This window comes from Triticum aestivum, chromosome 2B (assembly GCF_018294505.1).
Source record: "Triticum aestivum cultivar Chinese Spring chromosome 2B, IWGSC CS RefSeq v2.1, whole genome shotgun sequence".
Classification (NCBI taxonomy): Eukaryota; Viridiplantae; Streptophyta; class Magnoliopsida; order Poales; family Poaceae; genus Triticum; species Triticum aestivum.
The window spans coordinates 799,903,835-799,923,450 of NC_057798.1; the positions used below are offsets into that span (position 1 = coordinate 799,903,835).

The 19,616-nt window shown below is 45.3% G+C and overlaps 2 protein-coding genes and 1 pseudogene across 2 annotated transcripts; 2 read left to right on the forward strand and 1 right to left on the reverse strand.

Moving 5' to 3' along the window:
- Positions 1 to 28: 28 nt before the first annotated feature.
- Positions 29 to 2,653, forward strand: LOC123047522 (uncharacterized). The gene is made up of 8 exons (XM_044471095.1): positions 29 to 48; positions 127 to 226; positions 668 to 738; positions 834 to 928; positions 1,011 to 1,094; positions 1,917 to 1,954; positions 2,032 to 2,229; positions 2,306 to 2,653. Exons 4-8 carry the CDS (start codon positions 896 to 898, stop codon positions 2,460 to 2,462), a joined length of 510 nt encoding a protein of 169 aa, XP_044327030.1. The 5' UTR covers positions 29 to 48; positions 127 to 226; positions 668 to 738; positions 834 to 895; the 3' UTR covers positions 2,463 to 2,653.
- A 6,719-nt stretch (positions 2,654 to 9,372) lies between these two features.
- Positions 9,373 to 11,581, forward strand: LOC123039716 (uncharacterized). Its single transcript, XM_044462758.1, has 3 exons — positions 9,373 to 10,195; positions 10,299 to 10,546; positions 10,669 to 11,581. Exons 1-3 carry the CDS (start codon positions 9,373 to 9,375, stop codon positions 11,344 to 11,346), a joined length of 1,749 nt encoding a protein of 582 aa, XP_044318693.1. The 3' UTR covers positions 11,347 to 11,581.
- A 1,345-nt stretch (positions 11,582 to 12,926) lies between these two features.
- On the reverse strand, positions 12,927 to 18,851 carry LOC123039717 (serine/threonine-protein kinase STY8-like; annotated as a pseudogene).
- Between the last annotated feature and the right edge of the window lie 765 nt (positions 18,852 to 19,616).

The window sequence follows — 19,616 nt, forward strand, 5'->3', positions numbered from 1 at the left end:
GATTGGCTGCTATAAGAAGCAAGGGTCCTCGGCCGGAATCTCCATCAGGTTTTGCCCTTCGACCATAATCTCCATCATCCTGTTGAAATTGCAATTTTTGAACAAACATCCAATGTCGCCGCCAAGTTCGACGGAGGAAGAAGCGCCGAGTTCGCCGGAGGAACAAGCGCCGAGTTCGCCAAAGGAACAAGAACGCCTGCCGAGTCCTGTGGTGGCTACACGAGAGGTATGTATCCCCTCGAAGCTACGCCACGGCGCGGTAGAGCCTGAAGTTCGTCAAAACTTGACCTGACTGTCACTGACGCCACCTTGCTGCCGCTGTTGCTGGAGATGAGCTGAATAGCAAGCTTTGGTTGCCTCTTTGCTTCCACTTCACTGCTCTTCGACTATCTATAATTGTAAAACACCTAATACGATTCTTCAGCACTTGATACTGGTGGTCATGGTCTTCTTCTCTTACTGTTGCGAGACTTGGTTTTAGTTAGTAATCTTGAGATCAAGTGTACTCGTGGATTGCTTAGATGGAGGACCACTGTTGGTTTTGTACTTAGATGCAATTGTGAATCATGTACGGTTCAATTCAGATTCATGTGGTATTTTTCCTAAATTTGTGCCTGCCTGAACATTATTACTATTAAACTATGAATAATGATTTTTGCAACTGTAGGAGAATTTCTTTGCCGCATCACAAGAAAAACAATTTGAAACAGAGAACTGCACATTATGACTATCAAAAAAGTTAGTGGACATGAAAGCAGTATAAATACTTGCACCGAACTGTATGATTTGTTGAGCCAAGTGTCGAGTCTGATATGGCATCTTTATGCTTTCAGAGAAGCGCCTCTCTGAAATTCACAGTTTTGAACCAAAAGAGACACATCTAGAAAATGATTGCATGAGTGGTTCCAGTGTCATGTACGTCAACATGGTAAGCATGTCTTCTTTTCTGATTCTAAGTTAGTTGTAGAAGTATTCCATGCTACTATTTGTTGACCAGAATTGGCTACCAGGTTGGAGATTTGGGATCGGATGTTGCGCCAAGAGCGAGGGACCAAGGTGCTGAACTAACAGCAGGGGGGAGGGTGATTCTTCAGGTACCAACATAGCTGTCGACTAGAGAATTTAGTTAACCGTTTGCTTTACTTGAAGCTCCAAATTGTAGTTATTTTATTCGTTCACTAATTTGGTATAATCCTAATCTAGGAGGATTATGATTGTATGATATGAGATCCTGACATTTAGCAATAATAAAAGTCTGACACTGAATGGTTCTTTTCGGAAGTACAGTTGTAAGATCTATGATTCTATCTTCGACCTTTAACTGGACAGTACTAATTGGACATATAATTGATTATTTATGCACAACAAGATATTCTGTTTGTTTTAGTTTTTCAATCAGATTCATCTAGCCCTTTGTTGACTTTCTAATTGTTCCACGCTCTACCTCTGGAACTCAGAAATCAGAGAAAGGTCATTCGCATATCCCTATCTCTGACGAAAATTTGCTAGCGAGGAAGAGGACCAGAATGTTTTTTCTATTGTTGGGGATATACATAATACATATAGATAAATTTAGACCATTTATAACAGAGATTTCTTGCCAAAAATATTAACTCTGTCCAGCAGTGGGCACTGTCAAGGTAATAACAGGAATTTGCTAAACCTAATTGAAAGAAAGAGGGATGGTAATCCGATTGAGAACATTCTCTAACTAAAATAGACTTACGAACAATCAACAATATCAAATTGTTTGATTAAAATACTGATTTAAGAATTTGGCGAATCTATAATTCTCTACATAATCACTTGGTGCATTGTTAGACCACTTGGGGACAATATCATCAATTTCTTGCATACTGCAATAATGCAAGTTTAAAAAGCCAGTTTCTTATGTTTCTTATTATCTCTGTGTTCAGCTAACTGCCAAGAATCATATAAGGATGCATCTAATGAGGTAGATTTTGTTTATGCATTTTTTAAGTGTAGGGATGCTGTATCTGATTAACAAAACATTGTTCAACCTTCTATGAGTCCACCTAGGGAGCTGCACAAATTTGGAACAACTTCCAGAACAGGCATCCAAGCATTTTGGTCTGCTACCAGTAAGCTGCCAGAGCAAGATAGCTGGGAGTCTGGGATGTCGAGTCGTCGAGCCGTCCAATGCCAAGTTTGCCGGCGGAAGGAGAACATCTGTCAAGCCGTCCGTCGCCTGAGGCGGCTACACCAGAGGTATGTCTCCTCTTGAAAGTTAATCGCCTGAGCTGTCCATCGCCTGAGCCGTCCATCGCCTGAGCCCCTGTTTCAGTTTATTTTTTCCACCTCGCTGCTCAACAGGTCCGTGGGTTACTACTCCTTTGCTCTTGCTGGTGACCGGCCTCCAGAGTAGCACTTGCTTGAGATCTGATCTAGAACTGAATTGTGCTCTGCTTTGCTGTGGTCGTATGCTCTGTGTCCACCGATGAGTTTCAGATACAGATTAGGACCAAAATTGGAGTAGGTTCAGTCACGCAAATGTTGTATCACTTTGTCATGGGTATTGTGCTGCTGAATTGCTTGTTGGACTGTTCAAACTAAAGTCGTCCAGTCAGTTTGCTACAATGTTCATTTGTTTACTTTGGAAGTTCTATAGAATTTGGGCCTGATCACTTTCGAATTTGTCTGTGGTTTGAGATTAATCTTTCCGAGATGTTAGAGAGTGGGTCCAATGATGGATCTGCCCATCAGTGTGCAGCGGATCTTCTAATTCCTGCAGCTAATCTTGATTCATGGATATTGTGTTTGCTCTGTGACGCACTATGTTTCAGTTTATTTTTTCTGAAAAATTGGCGCTACTTCTGATTGCTCACAATTTAAGTTTTGCTGATATACACTGGAGGCATTAAACCAACAACTTTCTCTGTTTTTTTATGCGTGATGCTACAAATACAAGCACACGGCTTACAAACACACGGCTTCCGCTGGCTTGGCTAGCTTTGTACGTCCACTTTGCGCTACAAATCACCTTTCTACGTTGTCTTACAATCTCGTAGTACAGACCGTGCTCCACCTGAGGTACGCCCGATCTCATGCCAAGCTAACTACGGTTCTGTCGTTTTGAAAAAGGCATGAACTTTCCTTTGTGCCTGCAACCATAGGTTCCATCATCATTACCTTGCCTGTATATGGACAGCTTGCACTCTTTAGGACTGATAGATGTGAAATTATTAGATCTTTGCATCAATTACAGGAACAACACAATGTAAGATATGCAAGTTTATCAAGAGGAATGCAAAGAAAAAAAAAGCACATGTATGGTTTATTTGGCATCACCAGCTTTTGTGTTTTCAGTGTACATCTTAGCCTATGTAAACTGCAAGTTGAATAAAGTGTGCTCTCTTTCTCTAGAATACTTTCTTTAATAAATGTAGAACATAGAAGCCTGATCTTAATAAGCGAGACCTCAAGCTGTTCTTTCAAGATAGATTCAGATCAAACCTTTTCAAAGTAAAGATCCCTCGGCCAGAGACTTAAGTTACTCCCGTGAGTACATACTAAGCTTTAGTAGAAAAACTTGTTGATTGACTGGAATCAACGAAATTTCGATGCAACCAACTGCAACAAGTGGCAGCATGAACTAGCTATGAGCAATATTTATAGGGTACTACTAGCAACCGCCAAGGAATCCGTCACAAAAACATGTCAGGCAGCTAGGCATGCGAGTAAGATGTGTGTCGGTAACATTGGATGTTTGTGTGTAAATGTAAATCAAGAAAAATGGTTCTTGGTATCTAGAGAAGAAATATACATACACACACACAGAGTAATTCATAGTGGATATAAAAATACCTATTAATGTTGTACGTGAGTTGACTCGACATGCTGCAAGATCTTCTGATTTGTTCTCTGAAGGTGGCTTCAGAGTATAGCATTGCATATTCCTGAGGCAATTGTGATTCTCTGTTTTGTTAGGACTAAGATGCTTGAACATGTAAGCAGTACACTATCGAGCAATAGAGATCTTTCTCATGCTGACTACATGCTGCCATTTGGGCCATACACATTGTTTAGTAACTAATCAAAAAGTGTCAAAGGCTAGCTACCAAAGCAAATTTGAATCTGCTAACTATACTACTACTTCCACAACTAACCAAGGTTGGAGCATAAGAAAGAAAGGAGGGGTTGCCAATTTGAACGCTAAGGACAAGCTTCCATACAGCGGCTGCACGTCCACCAACCGCCATGGTTGGAGCCTATGGGAGGAGGGGTGGGAGGGAACAGGGAGGAAGCAGGAGCCGCCCAAGGTCCTGTTCATATGGCGGCGCAGGCGGAAGACATAACGGCGCGGCCACCGGAAGCGTTATTCTTTCTATCCTTGTCTTCCGAGAACGAGGGGGACAAGGGAGGCGGCGGCGGCAGCGGGGAAGAAGAATGGGGAACGGGGAGAAAGATTGAGTTCGTGCGTGTTGTTGTGTGTGTGTGTGAATAAAAGTATTTCAATGGGCCAAGCCCAAAAATCAGTTCAAAATAAATTACAAATGAAATATAATATTTCAAAAAATGTTCGTCACCATAAAAAAGAGAATTAACTCCAATTTCTTAAAAACACCTTCTCAAAATTAAAAAATATTCATGTTTTTCTGTACAACAATAAATAAAATTGATTGAAAGACTATGCCATACACAATTACTGTTTCAACGGAATGCTCAAATAGGTCATGTCGAACATTGTTAGGATACGTCCAAATTTCATGGTCTAAAAAAAATACTCAGTGCATCCTTATTTCTGACGTTTGCAAAAGTTGGATTAAAAAAGTGTTGCATAATGGCATGTGGAGCAAGTTATATTTAATATTCCGCCCGGTGCAACGCAAAGGCATTTGTACTAGTGTGACATAACTATGCTACATCTACATGTGTCCTAGAAAGACCAAAAAATTCTTAAAATGAAAATAGCAATTCTGATTCGGCCGAGAGCACCATTATCTTATCTCAGAGGCCGTGAGCCCAGGATGAGAAAGCTCAAACTATTAGCAAAAGCCCATTGCCCATTGGTTTCTAAAAGAAGCCCATCGATTATTCCCCTAAAAAATGAGAGCAGCTAAATGGAGGTTATACTGTCTCAAAAATAAGAGCTAAATGGAGGTTATCCTTGCGGGGATCGGCAGGTCCTGGGAGCATGCCAAGTGGTGCATCTAGCCGCCGTCACATGTCACGTGCTGGGTGCTCCCTCTGAATTTGGTATTTTATTTTTCTATATATGTTTTCGGGTTTGTATGGTTTCTTTCTGGTTTTTTGGTTTTCGATTGTTTTTTCTTAGGTTTTGTAGAGAAAAAATCGTGGATCTTTTTCAGCGCGAAAAAATAAATTGTGCTCCCATGAAAAAGCATAGATTACTTCTCGTGGCGACACAAAATTGTTTTCGTGAGAAGAAGAAAAATTGTGCTTCCAGATTTATTTCTCATGTAGGCACATATTTACTTTTCTGAGAAACACATATTTTCTTCCTGTGGAGGTTCTTAAAAAAATTGTGCTTCCATTATAAGCATGAATTTGCTTCTTGTGGAGGTACATATTTTCTTACGCGAGCTTCTAAAAAAAAGTTGTGCTTCCATTATAAGCATGAATTTGCTTCTCATGGAGGCACATATTTTCTTACGCGAGCTTCTAAAAAAAAGTTGTGCTTTCATTATAAGCATGAATTTGCTTCTCGTGGAGGCACATATTTCCTTTCACGAAAACACATTAAACAGGAAAATAGTATGTGCTTTTGCAAGAAGCACATCTATTCTTCTCTAAAGATATTAAATAAAGTTAAAAAAATGCTGTCAGCCCCTTTTTTCTTTTGGCTTTTTCTCCCTTTTCATAAATAAAAGTTGATCAAAACCTATTAACATGAGATAGTTTTGAAAATCTTGACGTGAGAAATCAAACGATGAAAACCGTTCAGGATTTGGACGCATGGTTCAAGAGATTAAACATTTTGAATAAATGAACCTATGGAAAAAAGAAAAACTCCATGTTACGACAAGTGGCACACTAACTTGTCAGTGCATGAGAAGGTGCGAGTGGCATTTGCAAAAGGTAAAACTAATGATTTGCTGTTCTCTACATAGGTTGAAGCCATAAAAAGTGTTCTCTGCATGCACAAAAAACCGTAAAATGCCCTGCTTTATTTTTACATAATTGTCCTATCCCTGACAAGTCGGTTGGCCAAATGAACAGTAACCAAATGACCAGAAAGGGCACATGCGATTTTTTTAAATGGAAGCTTTATTACCCAGCCTTTAGATCATAGCCGCTCGTTTCGCAACATGTGGGTGTGGCGCTCTCGTAGCTCCTAGCCACCCGCTTTCGGTAGTGCCGTTGTTATCGTGCTGCTAGAAGGAGGGCGCGAGAGGGCCGGTCAGGGCCTTTTTGCCCACGGCCGGGCAAAAGGGAAGGGATTTCCTTCTTAATTCTTGCTTGATTAGAATGATACATCTTTTCTCCTTATATAGAGAGGTTTACTTGACTCCTAAGCAAACGATCCTAAAAAGGATAAGATAATTGGGCTAAGCCCCTAATAACAATAAGATAACTTGGGCCACAACCCACTGGGCTAAGCCCCTAATATGTCTGTCATAACACTTCTCTCCGCCTGCACAAACAGCTCGTCCTAGAGCTGTAAGGTGGGGAAGCGCTTTGCTGAACTCCTCAAGGTGATCAACCAGCGTCAAACACCTTCCTGACAGCTGAGGCGGCCAGGTCGGCGGCGACGACGTCCTCCAGAATGTAGTCTATAGCCTCCAGGTAGAAGAGTCGCGGGCAAACGTGGCCGGGTGTGTAGGGCTCGTCACAGTTCAAGCAGAACCCTTGGCGGCGACGCTCAAACAGCTCGGCCGAGGTGAGCCGGCAGAACGGGCGCGCCGCAGTCGCACCGAGGGGTGCCGCGGAAGCCTGAGCAGGCCGACCCTGCGCGGGAACCTCCGGCCAGGGTAGTGGCCCAGCGGCCCGGGACGGTGATGCCTGCTAGATAGCCACCGTGCGACGCTCGAACGCGCGGGCGTAATACATGGCCGTCTGGAGATCCTAGGGTCCCCGAAGCTCCACGTCCACGCGGATGTGATCCAAAAGTCCACCAACGAAGAGGTCGGCCCGCTGCTGCGCCGTCACGCCCGACGCGTGACATGCCAGGGCCTAGAAACGGTCGGCGTAGTCCTAAACCGTGGAGGTGAAGGGAAGGCGGCCTAGCTCTGCCAGGCAGCTCCCGTGGATCGCTGGTCCAAAACGAAGGAGACAGAGCTCGCGGAGGTGGTAGGAGGCGAGCCAGGTATGCTCCGAGGCGAGGGTGCGTTGCCCGCGAAAGAACTGCTCGCACTGGTTGAGCCAGTTGAGGGGGTCCTCCGTGCCGTCATAAGTGGTGAAGTCCAGTTCGGCAAACCGCGGCGGTGTCTGAGTTGGAGCGCCATGGCCGACTGGCTCGGAGGTGCGAAGCAGCGAGGAGTGGGGTGCCCAGTCAGCATGACCGCGGCCCGAGAAGTGCCCCGCCGAGCCCGAGGGGTCGCCGAACTGAAGAGTGGGCGCTGGCGGTTCTCCCGCAGAAGTGTAGACGGGTGGCGGTGATGATCCGGTCAGCCAGGCCGGTATGGGGGACGTCGACGGTGGGAAGTGCACGTGCTGGATCAGGACGCCGGTCTGCGTGGGTGACCCGGGCCCCGTGCTGGGCGGTGGTGGGGCCGGCAGCTGCTGTTGCGGTGACACGGACCCGGGTGGTGTGGTCGGTGCAGCGAGGGTCGGGACTGGCCACTGTGGCCAGGGAGGCACGGCAACGGCCGTCGATGGGCCCGACAACTGGAGCTGCGGCTGCCCGAACTCGGGAGGCATCGGGGGCGCGGCGATCGCCGGGGCCGGCCATTGTGGCCAGTGGGGGGCGACGGTAGGCGGCGGCTGACCGGGCCAGTGGTGGTGTAGAGGCCCGATCAGCGCGGTGGGGGCCGTGTACCAGGGCAGTGCGGCCGGACCGGTCGCGGCGACCGGTGGGAGGGCCGACGGCTGCCCGTAAGGCCCGGCGAGGTAGAGGTGGATGCCCTGGACGACGATGACGAGGTCATTAAAGATGCCAATGATCTCCACCGGGGATTAGACGGCGGCCTGCAGCGCGGGGAGGGGCGGCGACTAGTCGGTGGAGGCCCCCGCGGTGGAGTCGATCAGCGCGGTGGAGAGGGACGCTGTGGAGAGGGCGGCGGTGGTGGACAGCGGTGCAGTGGGCAGCGGCGGGGTGGGTGGTGGAGCAGACATGATCGGACCCAAGCTACCTGATACCTAATTGTTATGGCGCTGCTAGAAGGAGGGCGCGAGAGAGCCGGCCAGGGGCCTTTTTTCCACGGCCGGGCAAGAGGTAAGGGATTTCCTTCTTAATTCTTACTTGATTAGATTGATACATCTCCTCTCTTTATATAGGAAGGTTTACTTGACTCCTAAGCAAACAATCCTAATAACGATAAGATAATTGGGCTAAGCCCCTAATAACAATAAGATAACTTGGGCTACAACCCACTGGGCTAAGCCCCTAATATGCCTGTCATAACAGCCGTGCAGCAGCGTGAGAGGGCGTATCATTTATTTCCATATTGTTGAGTGAATCAATTTTCTTCATGGAATGAAAATAGCAAATATGCCAATTGGGCCAAGAGGTGCATTATCATATACTCCCTATGATCCAAGATAAGTATGGTGGTTTTAGTTCGAATTTGAGTTAAAACCATGACACATGGAGTATTAGAAAGGTGTTTTAACAACTCTGCAAACTGGGCCTACCCCAACCTTACACTGGATTTTTCTTCCTTGCTCGTCGTCATTGAATTGTTATCTTCTCTACTATTAAAGGGGACCTGTAATCGTCGTGATGGTTCGACATCCTACTCCCTCCGTCCGGAAATACTTGTCATCAAAATGAATAAAAGGGGATGTATTTAGATGCATTTTAGTTTTAGATACACCCCTTTTTGTCTATTTTGATGACAAGTATTTCCAGACGGAGGGAGTACATGTTTATTTTTCTTTCTATTTGTTTTGGGGTAGAAAATAGTGATGAAAAACCTACATGTTTCTTTTTCTTTCCATTTGTTTGAGGGTAGAAAAGTGAAGTCTTCTGTTAATACTACTCACTATCCTCTAGTAGTTTTTTAGGGAACACTATCCCTCTAGTGGAGCCGCTGGATGTGACCCGATCTCATATAACACTTTACCTCCTTTTCATTTTTTTGTATGTTTTTTTCTAAAGAAATGCAGATTTTTCTAATAAAAAACTCAAAGTAATTGGGCAAAAAAGGCCAATTAGATATAAACATGCCACGCCCAGCTAATGTGTCGTGCCTGGGCCTTGAAGTGAGGGTGAGGCACACGTGAACTGCGATGGCTGATGGCGGCGGCGAGTATAGCAATCTCAACGACACCATCCCTCCCCACACAAGAACTGCGACGGCGGATGGCGGCGTGGAAGACGTCGTGGAGGGGAGTCATCCGCCGTTCAAAATCCGCAAGCTGGGCGCTCCGGCGGGTACGAGTTCAATTGTCGCTGAGGATCAGAGCGAGGCCATGGCTGCCAGGGACGTCAAGATCGGCGAGCGGATGGATTCCGATGGGGCCATTGAGTCGATGGCTGCCAGAGGCGGGCATGTGGATACAGAGATGACCCAATTCAAGTATGGCGAGGTTGCGGATGAGGAGCTTCACAAGGACAAGATGAACCCAGAGGAGGGGGAGGGGGAGGTCGAGATGGACCCAGGCAAATCAAGCTCCATCATCTCCGAGCAGGAGATCAAGGAGCTCTGTACGCAGATGGAGGAGATGATCGCTTTTCTGAATTACAGGATCATACCATCAGCCCCACTTATCTGCAGCAGCAGCAGCAGCAGCAATGAGACGCCGAAAGATGAAGAAGACAAGGCGCCGCAGTCCTCGGGGATCGACGGCATCTTACAGCGGCTAGCTGATATGCGGCGCGACATGTCCAAACTCAAGTCGGAACTGGCCCCTTTCTGGCACGAATACCCATATGAGAAGAAGTCGGAGCTGACTCCAGAGGAGGAGAGGGAGAAGAGGATCAAGTCCTGGCAGGAGTATCAGAAGCTGGACAACAAGGAGAAGGCCGGCAAGGAGATGGAGCTCGACGTGGACGACTTCGAGGGCTACTGTCAAGGCATGACATCCTTAGTTGAACACTTCAGATTCACGAGTAAGACTCTGTTGCTTCCTTGTAGCAAGTACCGATTAAATTCATGGTTTAGTAGGATCAATGTATACTAACTTAATTTTTGTTGACAACATTGTGCTTGCAGCCCTAGTGAGCCCCATGCACTTTACACACTACACGCCCAGACAGATCCCACTCGATCTTACTTCCAACAAAATCACCTTACAGATCTTCTCCTTCAAAATTGCCAACGTCGATTTGGACCTGCAATGGCCACTCCTGGAATGGCCACTCAAAGTGTACGGCCTCGTCGCCGCACGAGACAGTGTGGATCGCAGACGCAATTTTCTCTTCTTACGGGAAAGGGACAATTTCCAAGAGATCACCCAAGAAGTAAGCGCCTGCCGTATTCTGTTAAATTTCCTTTTTATCTCCTCCTTGTTTCATGCGTCTTACTTTGTCGATCCATTGGTTTGTTGCAATTAATTAAGCATGTGTAACGATGATGCCTGCAGAAACCCTTCTTGTGCTTGACTGGCCCATCTCGTGCAATTTTGGCTGAGGACCATGTTAGCCTTGAAGTCCAACTAAAACTTAAGGGCCCCTCGGAGTCTGAGGACACAGTGTTGATCACTAAGAGATGCCAGCACCGTCACTATCATGCCGATGATGATTTATATATTCTTACCTTGGAGAACCGTCTTTGCACAACAGAGTTAAGCCTGCAGCAACTATACCGTGAATCAGTCCAAGCAACTTTCTTGCGCGTCGGTGGCTTTGTTAAAGGCAGTACAACCCCTTTCATTCATGGAGGCCGAGTTGCTTGCTCCTCACCACATCATGGAGGTCAAGGCACTGCCCCGCCCACCCAAGTTGTGTTGCTTGATTCTCGTTATTGTAATGGTGGCAAGATGCCAATAGGCGAAGAAGATGGTTACCTTGATCTGTCAAGGCATGTTGTTTCTGTTGAATTACGAACAGTGGGTGACGATCCTGAAGAATTGGAAGAAACCTTGAATGTTTTCATAGAAGCCTACTCGGACTCTCCTCCTAAAGTTTCTGCGAAAGCTGATTTCTTGGTCAAGCCTCAGTATTGCGGCATAAGTGAACATGAATGTGTCCTTCACGGCTCTACGGTGAAGATTACCATTGCTTGGTCACCTATTCTTCAAACCAACAAGGTTATTCTGTGAGAGGGATAGATGTTCGATGGTGCTCAGGCGTGAATGTTATGAAGCATGATACCCACCGCCCTGTTATATCCATATATTTCTCTGTTTTGCCAGTAGTTGTTTGTCTGTTCATGTATTCGATCAGTTATGTAAGATGTGGACCTATTGTTGTATCGATTTGCTATGTAAGATTTCGACCATGTGCGTGTCGACTCTGTTTTATAAGTCATTTCTAGATGTGTTTCTACTTCTATTACTGCTATAACGTGCAAGTTAAGCAATTAGGAATCCGTATATGAGCTCTTTTTCGACAGAGCTGCAACAAGTCAAACCATCAATTACCATGAAAATTATTCTGTTCCATTACATCTCATTCATGTGATGTTTTCTTGCTTTTCCCTTCCAGATTCTTCAGAAATCAGAAATGTCGATGCAGATCAAAGGGAAGAAGACAAGGTGGTTACCACAAATTGCATATCTGAGAGCTCTCATTCTCCACTTTTAGTTACTTAATGCTTGGAAGCCATTGGATTTTTATAAATGAAGTTGAGCTTTTAGGAATCCGTATATGAGCTCTGTTTAGAGAGAGCCGCAACAAAGGTTAGAGCCGTGGTGTTGGATAGTACTGAGCCAACAAATGATGGTGTGCTAGGGCCAGTTTCCCTTATCTGATTTTATTTATAATCTGAATAAATAGGTAAGGACAATACATTTAATGTCAAGATATGATTTCAAACTCTAGTGTGTATTTGCACATTACCCAACCCTCTATCGATCTGATAAGGTATCCTATGCAGAGCTGAATGAGACTGGGAGGCAGCAAGCTGTTGCGGGATTGTATCTATTATCTCAAGACATCTAGAGTAGCATTTTTTACGTGGAACTTGTTTGACTTTAATGCCAAGGTTGCTCATTGGCTGTCTAAAGAAGCCAAACCAGCTGCCATATACTCATCCGATTTGAAGCGGGCAGCAGACACTGCGAGAAGAATAGCAAAAATCTGCAATTCACCCAATGTTTGTTCATTCACCTTGACTCTTTCTGTTATTCAAACATTTCAGCCATACACCACGTTGCTTCCATGTAATTTGTGCTAGGAAATTTGTTTGATATATATTAATGAGCAAATGAGCAAGCAATTTGCATTACAGGTTGTGTTTGATCCTGCACTTAGAGAAAGGCACATAGGAGATGTGCAGGACCTGGTGCTTCAAGATGCTGCGAAAGAAAGGCCAGAGGCATACAAAGCTTTTATGTCCCATAAGAGAAATCAACAAATTCTTGTAAGCATTCATATTTTCTACTTTTGAAAAAATGTTATCAGTTTATTTTTCTACTTATTTTGGGACAGAGGGAGTACTAAATTTGCGACACTTATTTTGGACGGAGCGAGTAATAACCAAAATGGAACATGTGATAATGGCATTTTCATCTCATGTTCTTACAAGACAAACTCATAATCGTACATGAACCAAAAATCCAAACACATTGAACTATAATCCACTCGCAAAACAAATAACCATATAAAACATAAAAGTATATCACTTAGGTTATGTAGCACGGGTGTGCTAACTTAATCCTGTTTGTCCTGTGAGATTTTATCGGGGTGAACCGAAACAACCGAGCACAAAATTATATACATGCCATATATGTATATATAAAGAAGACGGTCTATGCATGTCCCCGGCTACTTGGGTCGACGCCTTCTTTCTATCGCTATGATTTCATCTGTATCTTTTGTTTCGTACAACGATGGCTTCCTTTGGACCTGGAGGCGGCTGCAGAAACATGCTGCTTTTCATTAGCCGGAGGAACCCGTCAAATATTAACCAGAATAACTTCATTTCATTTTTTTTCAAATCCTGTATTCTCATGAGCCTTAAGGCCAACATATCCAGCAGCAACCTAACCTGAAAAGTCTGCAAGATATCTTGCAGTTCTGCGGTGATCTCATAGAAAACGGGTCGTGTATGGGGGTTCTCACCCCAACACCGTTGAATCAACTTAGACAATCTCGGATGCACGCTCGAGGGAATCACCAAGCGAATTCCCTGACAAACAAGGAGCAATGCTCACTTTTCATACTTGCACGTCCACTATCGACAGCTGATGAACAACACCGAGACTGTAATTTAACTTCGTTGGCATCAAATGTCGTACCTGCCTTACTGACAGTGCCGCTTGCAATGGTGTCAGGTTTTCGTATGGGACCTGTATAGCAGGACCAAGAAGGGTTATTACCTTTAATCAAAGTACTGATGTTCGATGAACACCAAACACCAACGTTTTACCTTTGAAGTGACCAACTCCCATAGAACAATAGCAAAGCTGAAGACATCTGCCTTGTGGTCATAAGACTTATGGTTTATCACCTGGCATGACAAAAAATTCTAATAAGTACATCATGTAGGCACAATGCCTCGGTTCCATACAACATGTGTTCTAAGCTCTGACGAAAGTGAGAGCATAGATAGTACACAGAAATATGCACTTCTTCATAAACTTGCTGTGAAAATGGGGATGACTAATAAATAGCGAAGGAAAACAGGACAGGCTATTCGTTACCAAGTAATAGCACATAGTTTCCGCACGAGGTTCAGGGATTTAGTCTTGCTATATGTGTGTTGCAACAACAGAAGAGTGGTTGAGCAAATATAGGATATTGGATATTTTCTAGGAAGGGGAAAGGATGCTAAAGGACAATGAACAAACCGATAACACACCTCAGGTGCTATCCATCTATAGGTGCCATTTTCGGAAGTCATATCTCCCTCTTGCGAGACACCAAAATCTGCAATCTTCACGACCTATTTTGAAAGAACCACAACCAATTATCATTTTTTTTATCTTGACATGAAAAGTACATGGCTTTATAACAGTATGCACACTTGACCCTAAAAGAACAATATGCATACTTGAGCATCACCAAGTAATAAATTGGCAGACTTCAAATCTCTATGGATGATGTTATTCTGGTGCAAATAATCCATCCCTTTCGAGATGCCAATAGCAATCCTAAGAATCAACGAAAGCTCCAAGGTATTTTTTTGCTTGTGAAGGAAGTCATACAGATTACCTCCAGCCATGTACTCTGAAGCAATCACACACAATAAAAAGAGCAAAATATCAGTTAACAGAAAATTACAAACTGCTTCATAATAACTAAATAAATGAACTCTAGACAGACTTCTTTTTAAGTGGGAACCAGACAGAGGCCTCCGATTTTCACTATCAGAAACCTGAGAAGTAAAAGTTTGTACAAACAAACAGATAATACTCCCTCCGTCTCAAAATTATTGTCTTAGATTTGTCTAGATATGGATGTAGGGACGGAGGGAGTAAAACATAAGCAGCTGATCAGTGCAGGGATCCGCCCCAGCAGCGATCTACATACACACACAAGACGAAAACATAGAATGAATGCAGAGAACGAGAGTGAACAAATTATAAGCAAGCTTCAGGTAGTGAGCTTGTCCAGCAGCAGATCTTCTTTGTGCCCATATGTAAATGGTGTAGAACTTTCATATTAAATTCCAAAATGCAACTTTATGTAATTATGGAGACAAATATTAATATCTCATATATGAAGTAGTAGCTACCAAATGATAGGCATGATAGGCTGACTGAAGGATGGGCGGAGACATGTCGATATGATAGAAACAGAGCAACAGGATTCCTCTAATCAGACATATCTTGCATTCCTGTCTGACTTGTACTATGTTCCAGCACGGTGTAGATATTCTTGTCTTACTTATCTGCTCTTCAAGTCCCTACCAAAATGCGTAGAAGACGGGAGTTATCCCCCGTCTTTCGAGCTCAGCTTTTCTTTCTTTTTTTATCTCTAAATCAAGCTTATCAAATGTGTTATCAATAGCTATTTAAGCGCGACCTCCAATTTTTAGTCACCAATGCTATTCATGGTGTAACTGTGCCCATGGATAACAGTACTTTCATGTGAGTCTGCAACAAGGATATTGTTTGCTATCCATACTATAACAAGCAATATTAGTGTCTGACCTGTTACAATGAGATACCATCGATGCTTTGTGCATGCCCCATAAAAGCGAATGACATTTTCATGATTAACACTCCTGGACATGATTATATTGTGTTAGCATCTTCTGGAACTAAGTCGTTTATGCGTCGCAGAAATAAAAAAACATACCTTAAAATCATTATTTGTTGCAAAAACTCCACTTTTGAATCATCATTAGCATGTCCAGTTCTAAGGTACTTCATTGCAACATCCACACCAAGGTAAGTTCCTCGATATCTGCAAAATAAAAAAAATACTGGTTACTGAGTTGTCCTAAAGTTTCCACAAATCATAATACAGATGATTTCACTATGTTTGTTGGCAGTGTCCCTTGTGAACCTATTTCACTGTGAAAACATGCTAGAAAAGGGCATGAAATCCCCACTAGCAGAGTATAGCAGTTAAGTGGTGTCTGTCATTCTAAATAGTTAATTCATGTTACTCTTTCCTCTATTTACTAAGCAAGTGCTATGTAGTTCTTACAAGTCACCAGAAGATTTAGATGCGATCCTTTCCTCAATCTGCAACAGATCCCAGTCGAATTCAGAATCTCCAATCTTTTCTTGCAGCTCTAGTATTCTCTCCGAGGCTGAAGTTGTTAGATTACATAATGAGGGCTGCGTACCACAAGGAAGTTAAAGTTGTTAGGAAAAGGTTAGACACAACTTGTTAATTCTTGCAATGCTTGCTGCATGCATTTACAGCACAACTGCATTTGCATACTTAGAAAAGTTGAATTACCAGCACCTATGTATAACTGACCAGGCAGATACCTAAGAATTTTAAATATTCACGTAAGTAATGTAAGTATGTAACTAAAAAAGAAGAGAAAGCTTACATTACGTTTCGCTGTCTCCTTGAGCTGCTGCAGCAAACCATCTGTCTCCTGCATATAGCGTCAGGTGATATTTTACTCAAAAAAATCTTTGGAAGTAACAATGTGTAATATAACCTACAGATGCTCCACTACTCATAAGAATCTACAGAGCACATTGAGAACTCGGTTACTCCGTCTTACCTAGGCATGCACTCCAAATTCATTGGCTAATGTCAAAATACAGCTCTATGTTCTATGACCACGTTATAAGCTAAATAGCTATCAACTAAGATGGTGCCCACGATTTTTTATTTCATTGACAATAACTAGGGGAACCACATAAACTCATAAGTAACTGGAACTACATAAATACGTCCACTTTTGAGTTATCGTTAAGATGTCGCACGTGTATAGATGTGCTCCAGTATAACCATGCTTTAAGTTTACCTCTGTATGCCAGCCATCAACAACAAATATGCCCAAACACAATCCATCTGTTGTTCAGAACACGTGAGCTTCACAAATGTTCAATCCAAGATCGCATACCAATGTAGATAGCTACAAAACAATAACTCAAAATTTTGTAGAAGTTGATACAAGTAGTATGACACGGCCGATGGACCGATACTCCTATGTCTTTACCTGACAAAGGAGCTTTGGCTTGTCATTAGAAGAAAAAATAATTTCATGAAGAAGGTCAATTTCTGTATCCCTCCTGTGGAAATTTAAATGGCAACTGAGGATCAAAGTTCATTGCTGAGGCAGGTTTATGAAAAGGTAGCCCGAAATACGCCACTTGCCAAACTACTATGAAATACGCCAATGCCAAACTGCACGAAGATAGCCCACCACCACGCTCTCCTAGATAGTCGTATGGTTCAACTTCAATATATCATTCCAGATTGCAAATGAAAACATGCTATGCTAAAATCTTTCTATCAAGTTATGAGAACCACTGGCACTTCCACATGGTTGTTTTTTCTTAATAAAAATGAGCTGCAACGCAGGCCAACAGAAAAGTTATCAGCATGTTTTGGTCAAGTCATCCCGGATTTACAAATCAAAATATTTGAAAGAAGACCAACTTTTTTTTGTGTGTGCCAAAATGATCAAACAACTTTCCTCTAAAACAGATGATCAAGTGGCATGACCGGTACTACTTGCTCCCTCCCGAGATCCAATCTCCCTCCCGGGTCACTCCTTCTCTGAGCGGCTCCGGAGGCACCCCCGCACTAGAACTTCCCCTACCCGATCTTGGCTCCTCCGGCCGCCGCTGCTGCCGGCAGTGACGGCAGTGGCGGCGCCCATCCCGTCGAAGACGGAAGGCTGGAGAGGCACTGCGCAGTGGTGCTCTACGGGCGAAGGTGGGGCACTGGCTGGGAGTGCAGGGAGGCGCGACTGTTATGGCCACGGCCTAAGGTCTTTCGGCAGAGTGGCATCATGGAGGTGCTGATGTGACGCCCGCGGACGTGTCACTCCGATCTGATCTGGGCCAACGCGGACGTGCGGGGCTGCCTTCTTCTCGACGGCCAATCCGTCAGGGAGTTGACCGGCAGCGTGGGGGCCTGCTGGTCTAGTGTCTAAAGGTGATTTGGACCTGCTGTTCTTCGAGTGCCAAGTCGTTGATCTGCTTCATGTCGGCCTCCCCGGTCCGGACGCCGATGAGTTCCCCTCGAAGATTTCCGCTGATTGGTGCATGGCGCCACTGGATATCTAGATCAGATTCGATCCGGTCATGCGCGCCCTTTATCTTCGGCCAGTGAGGCTTCATGAGGGGGTGACGCGAAGCTTCGCGTTCTTATTGGTGCTATGGGACATGTCTAAATATAGATTTCTATGATATTGATAGAGGTGGAGAAAGTCATGACGGTTGCGATCAGAGGTTTGAAATGGCAGAGAGGTGTTTTGGTTGCGACGAAGACCGGTGGCACATGTTCTTCCTGCGTGTCAGGTGTCTGGTGACTTGCAGATGCAGCCTTGGCAAAAGGGGGTGCCATTATCTATGGTGGTGGTTAGAGTGCTGCTGTTGCGAGTTTCAATCACCATGACAGGATCTTTGCTTTCTTTTGCTCTCTATTCTTTTTTTGCTGTGTGCATCCCTGATGTGTTCGGACATCTTGTTGGTGCATGCAGAGATTCGAATGTTCGCGATATTAATATATTCCCCTTGTCGGAAAAAAAGATGATCAAGTGTAAACCAGAGGCGTTGGAGAGTCGCCGGGTGGGTGGGGTGAACCTATACGTACCTCAAATCGGAAGCCGGAGAGCCTCCACAGTTACCGTCTTCATTCGGAGCAGAATGAATGGATGTTCCAGTTTAATGGATGGATGGATGGATAAATGGATTACCCGTAGGAATCGTGCGTGGAAGACGGGGCGGTTGTCGGGGTCGGCGCACGCGGCGAGGATCCGGCGGTGCAGCAGCACGTCCGCGACCTTGTTCACGTCGAGGTCGATGTGGTAGCTGGACGGGAGGCGGTCGTAGTGGTCCTCGAGCACGCGGTCCAAGAAGGGGTCCGAGAGCGCCTCCTGGTTGCCGACGGCCCGGAGGCGGTCGTAGACCTCCCTCCTCACGCCGGACAGCTGCACCGCGCGCGCGCCGCTGCCGCCGCCGTGGCCGGCGGCCGCGGGGGGCGGCCAGCAGCTCTCGCCCGCGCCGTCGCTGTCCGCCATCCGCCCGCGCGTGTGCGTGTGCCAACGCTGCGGCCATCGCGGCGCGCTTTATGGGAATGGGAGTGGGGAGAGCGAGGGACGGTGACGACGACGTACTGCCGGCGCATTGGACTGGGCTGGCGAATCCGAGGGGGCTCTCTTGGCGGTTGCGGCCGGCCAGAATTTTCTAGATGGCGGCGCCGGCTGCGTATTTGCAGTGGCGCGCGCGAGCAAGGGGCAGTCCCGTACCTTGCCCTCGTGTATCTCTCCGCGACGGCGCACGCCCAGCCCACCCGCCGGCCACGACGAGCCGAGCCCGAACCCAGAAATGGCGAAAAAAGACAGTTATTTATTCAAAACCACCACACTTGGCTAGGGTGCCACATTGAAGACAGGGCACACTAAACCATAAAAAATGTGTCTAATGTGTAACGCGGAGCATTGATGTTTTAGTTTGGCACGAAAACAGTGAAATCCACGGTGGTGGCCCGCCGACGAGATGACGTGATGTGCTTATGTGGACAATATGCTGACTTGAAGGGGGTCCCACCTATCAATGACTAATGTGTTTATTTTTTTCACCTTTTCTTTTTATTTCTTTTTTTCCTCTATGCGCATTTAACCGAACACATTGAGAGCGAGCGCTGGACACGGACATCACCGGCGCTGCCACGGCAGAGGACATGTGCAGCAGTAACGCCTAGCCAGCACCTCTACGGGCTTCTGCCGGCGAGCACCTCCGGGAGACCAGCTCACGTCTATGGGCCGCGTCGTGGAAGTGGCCGC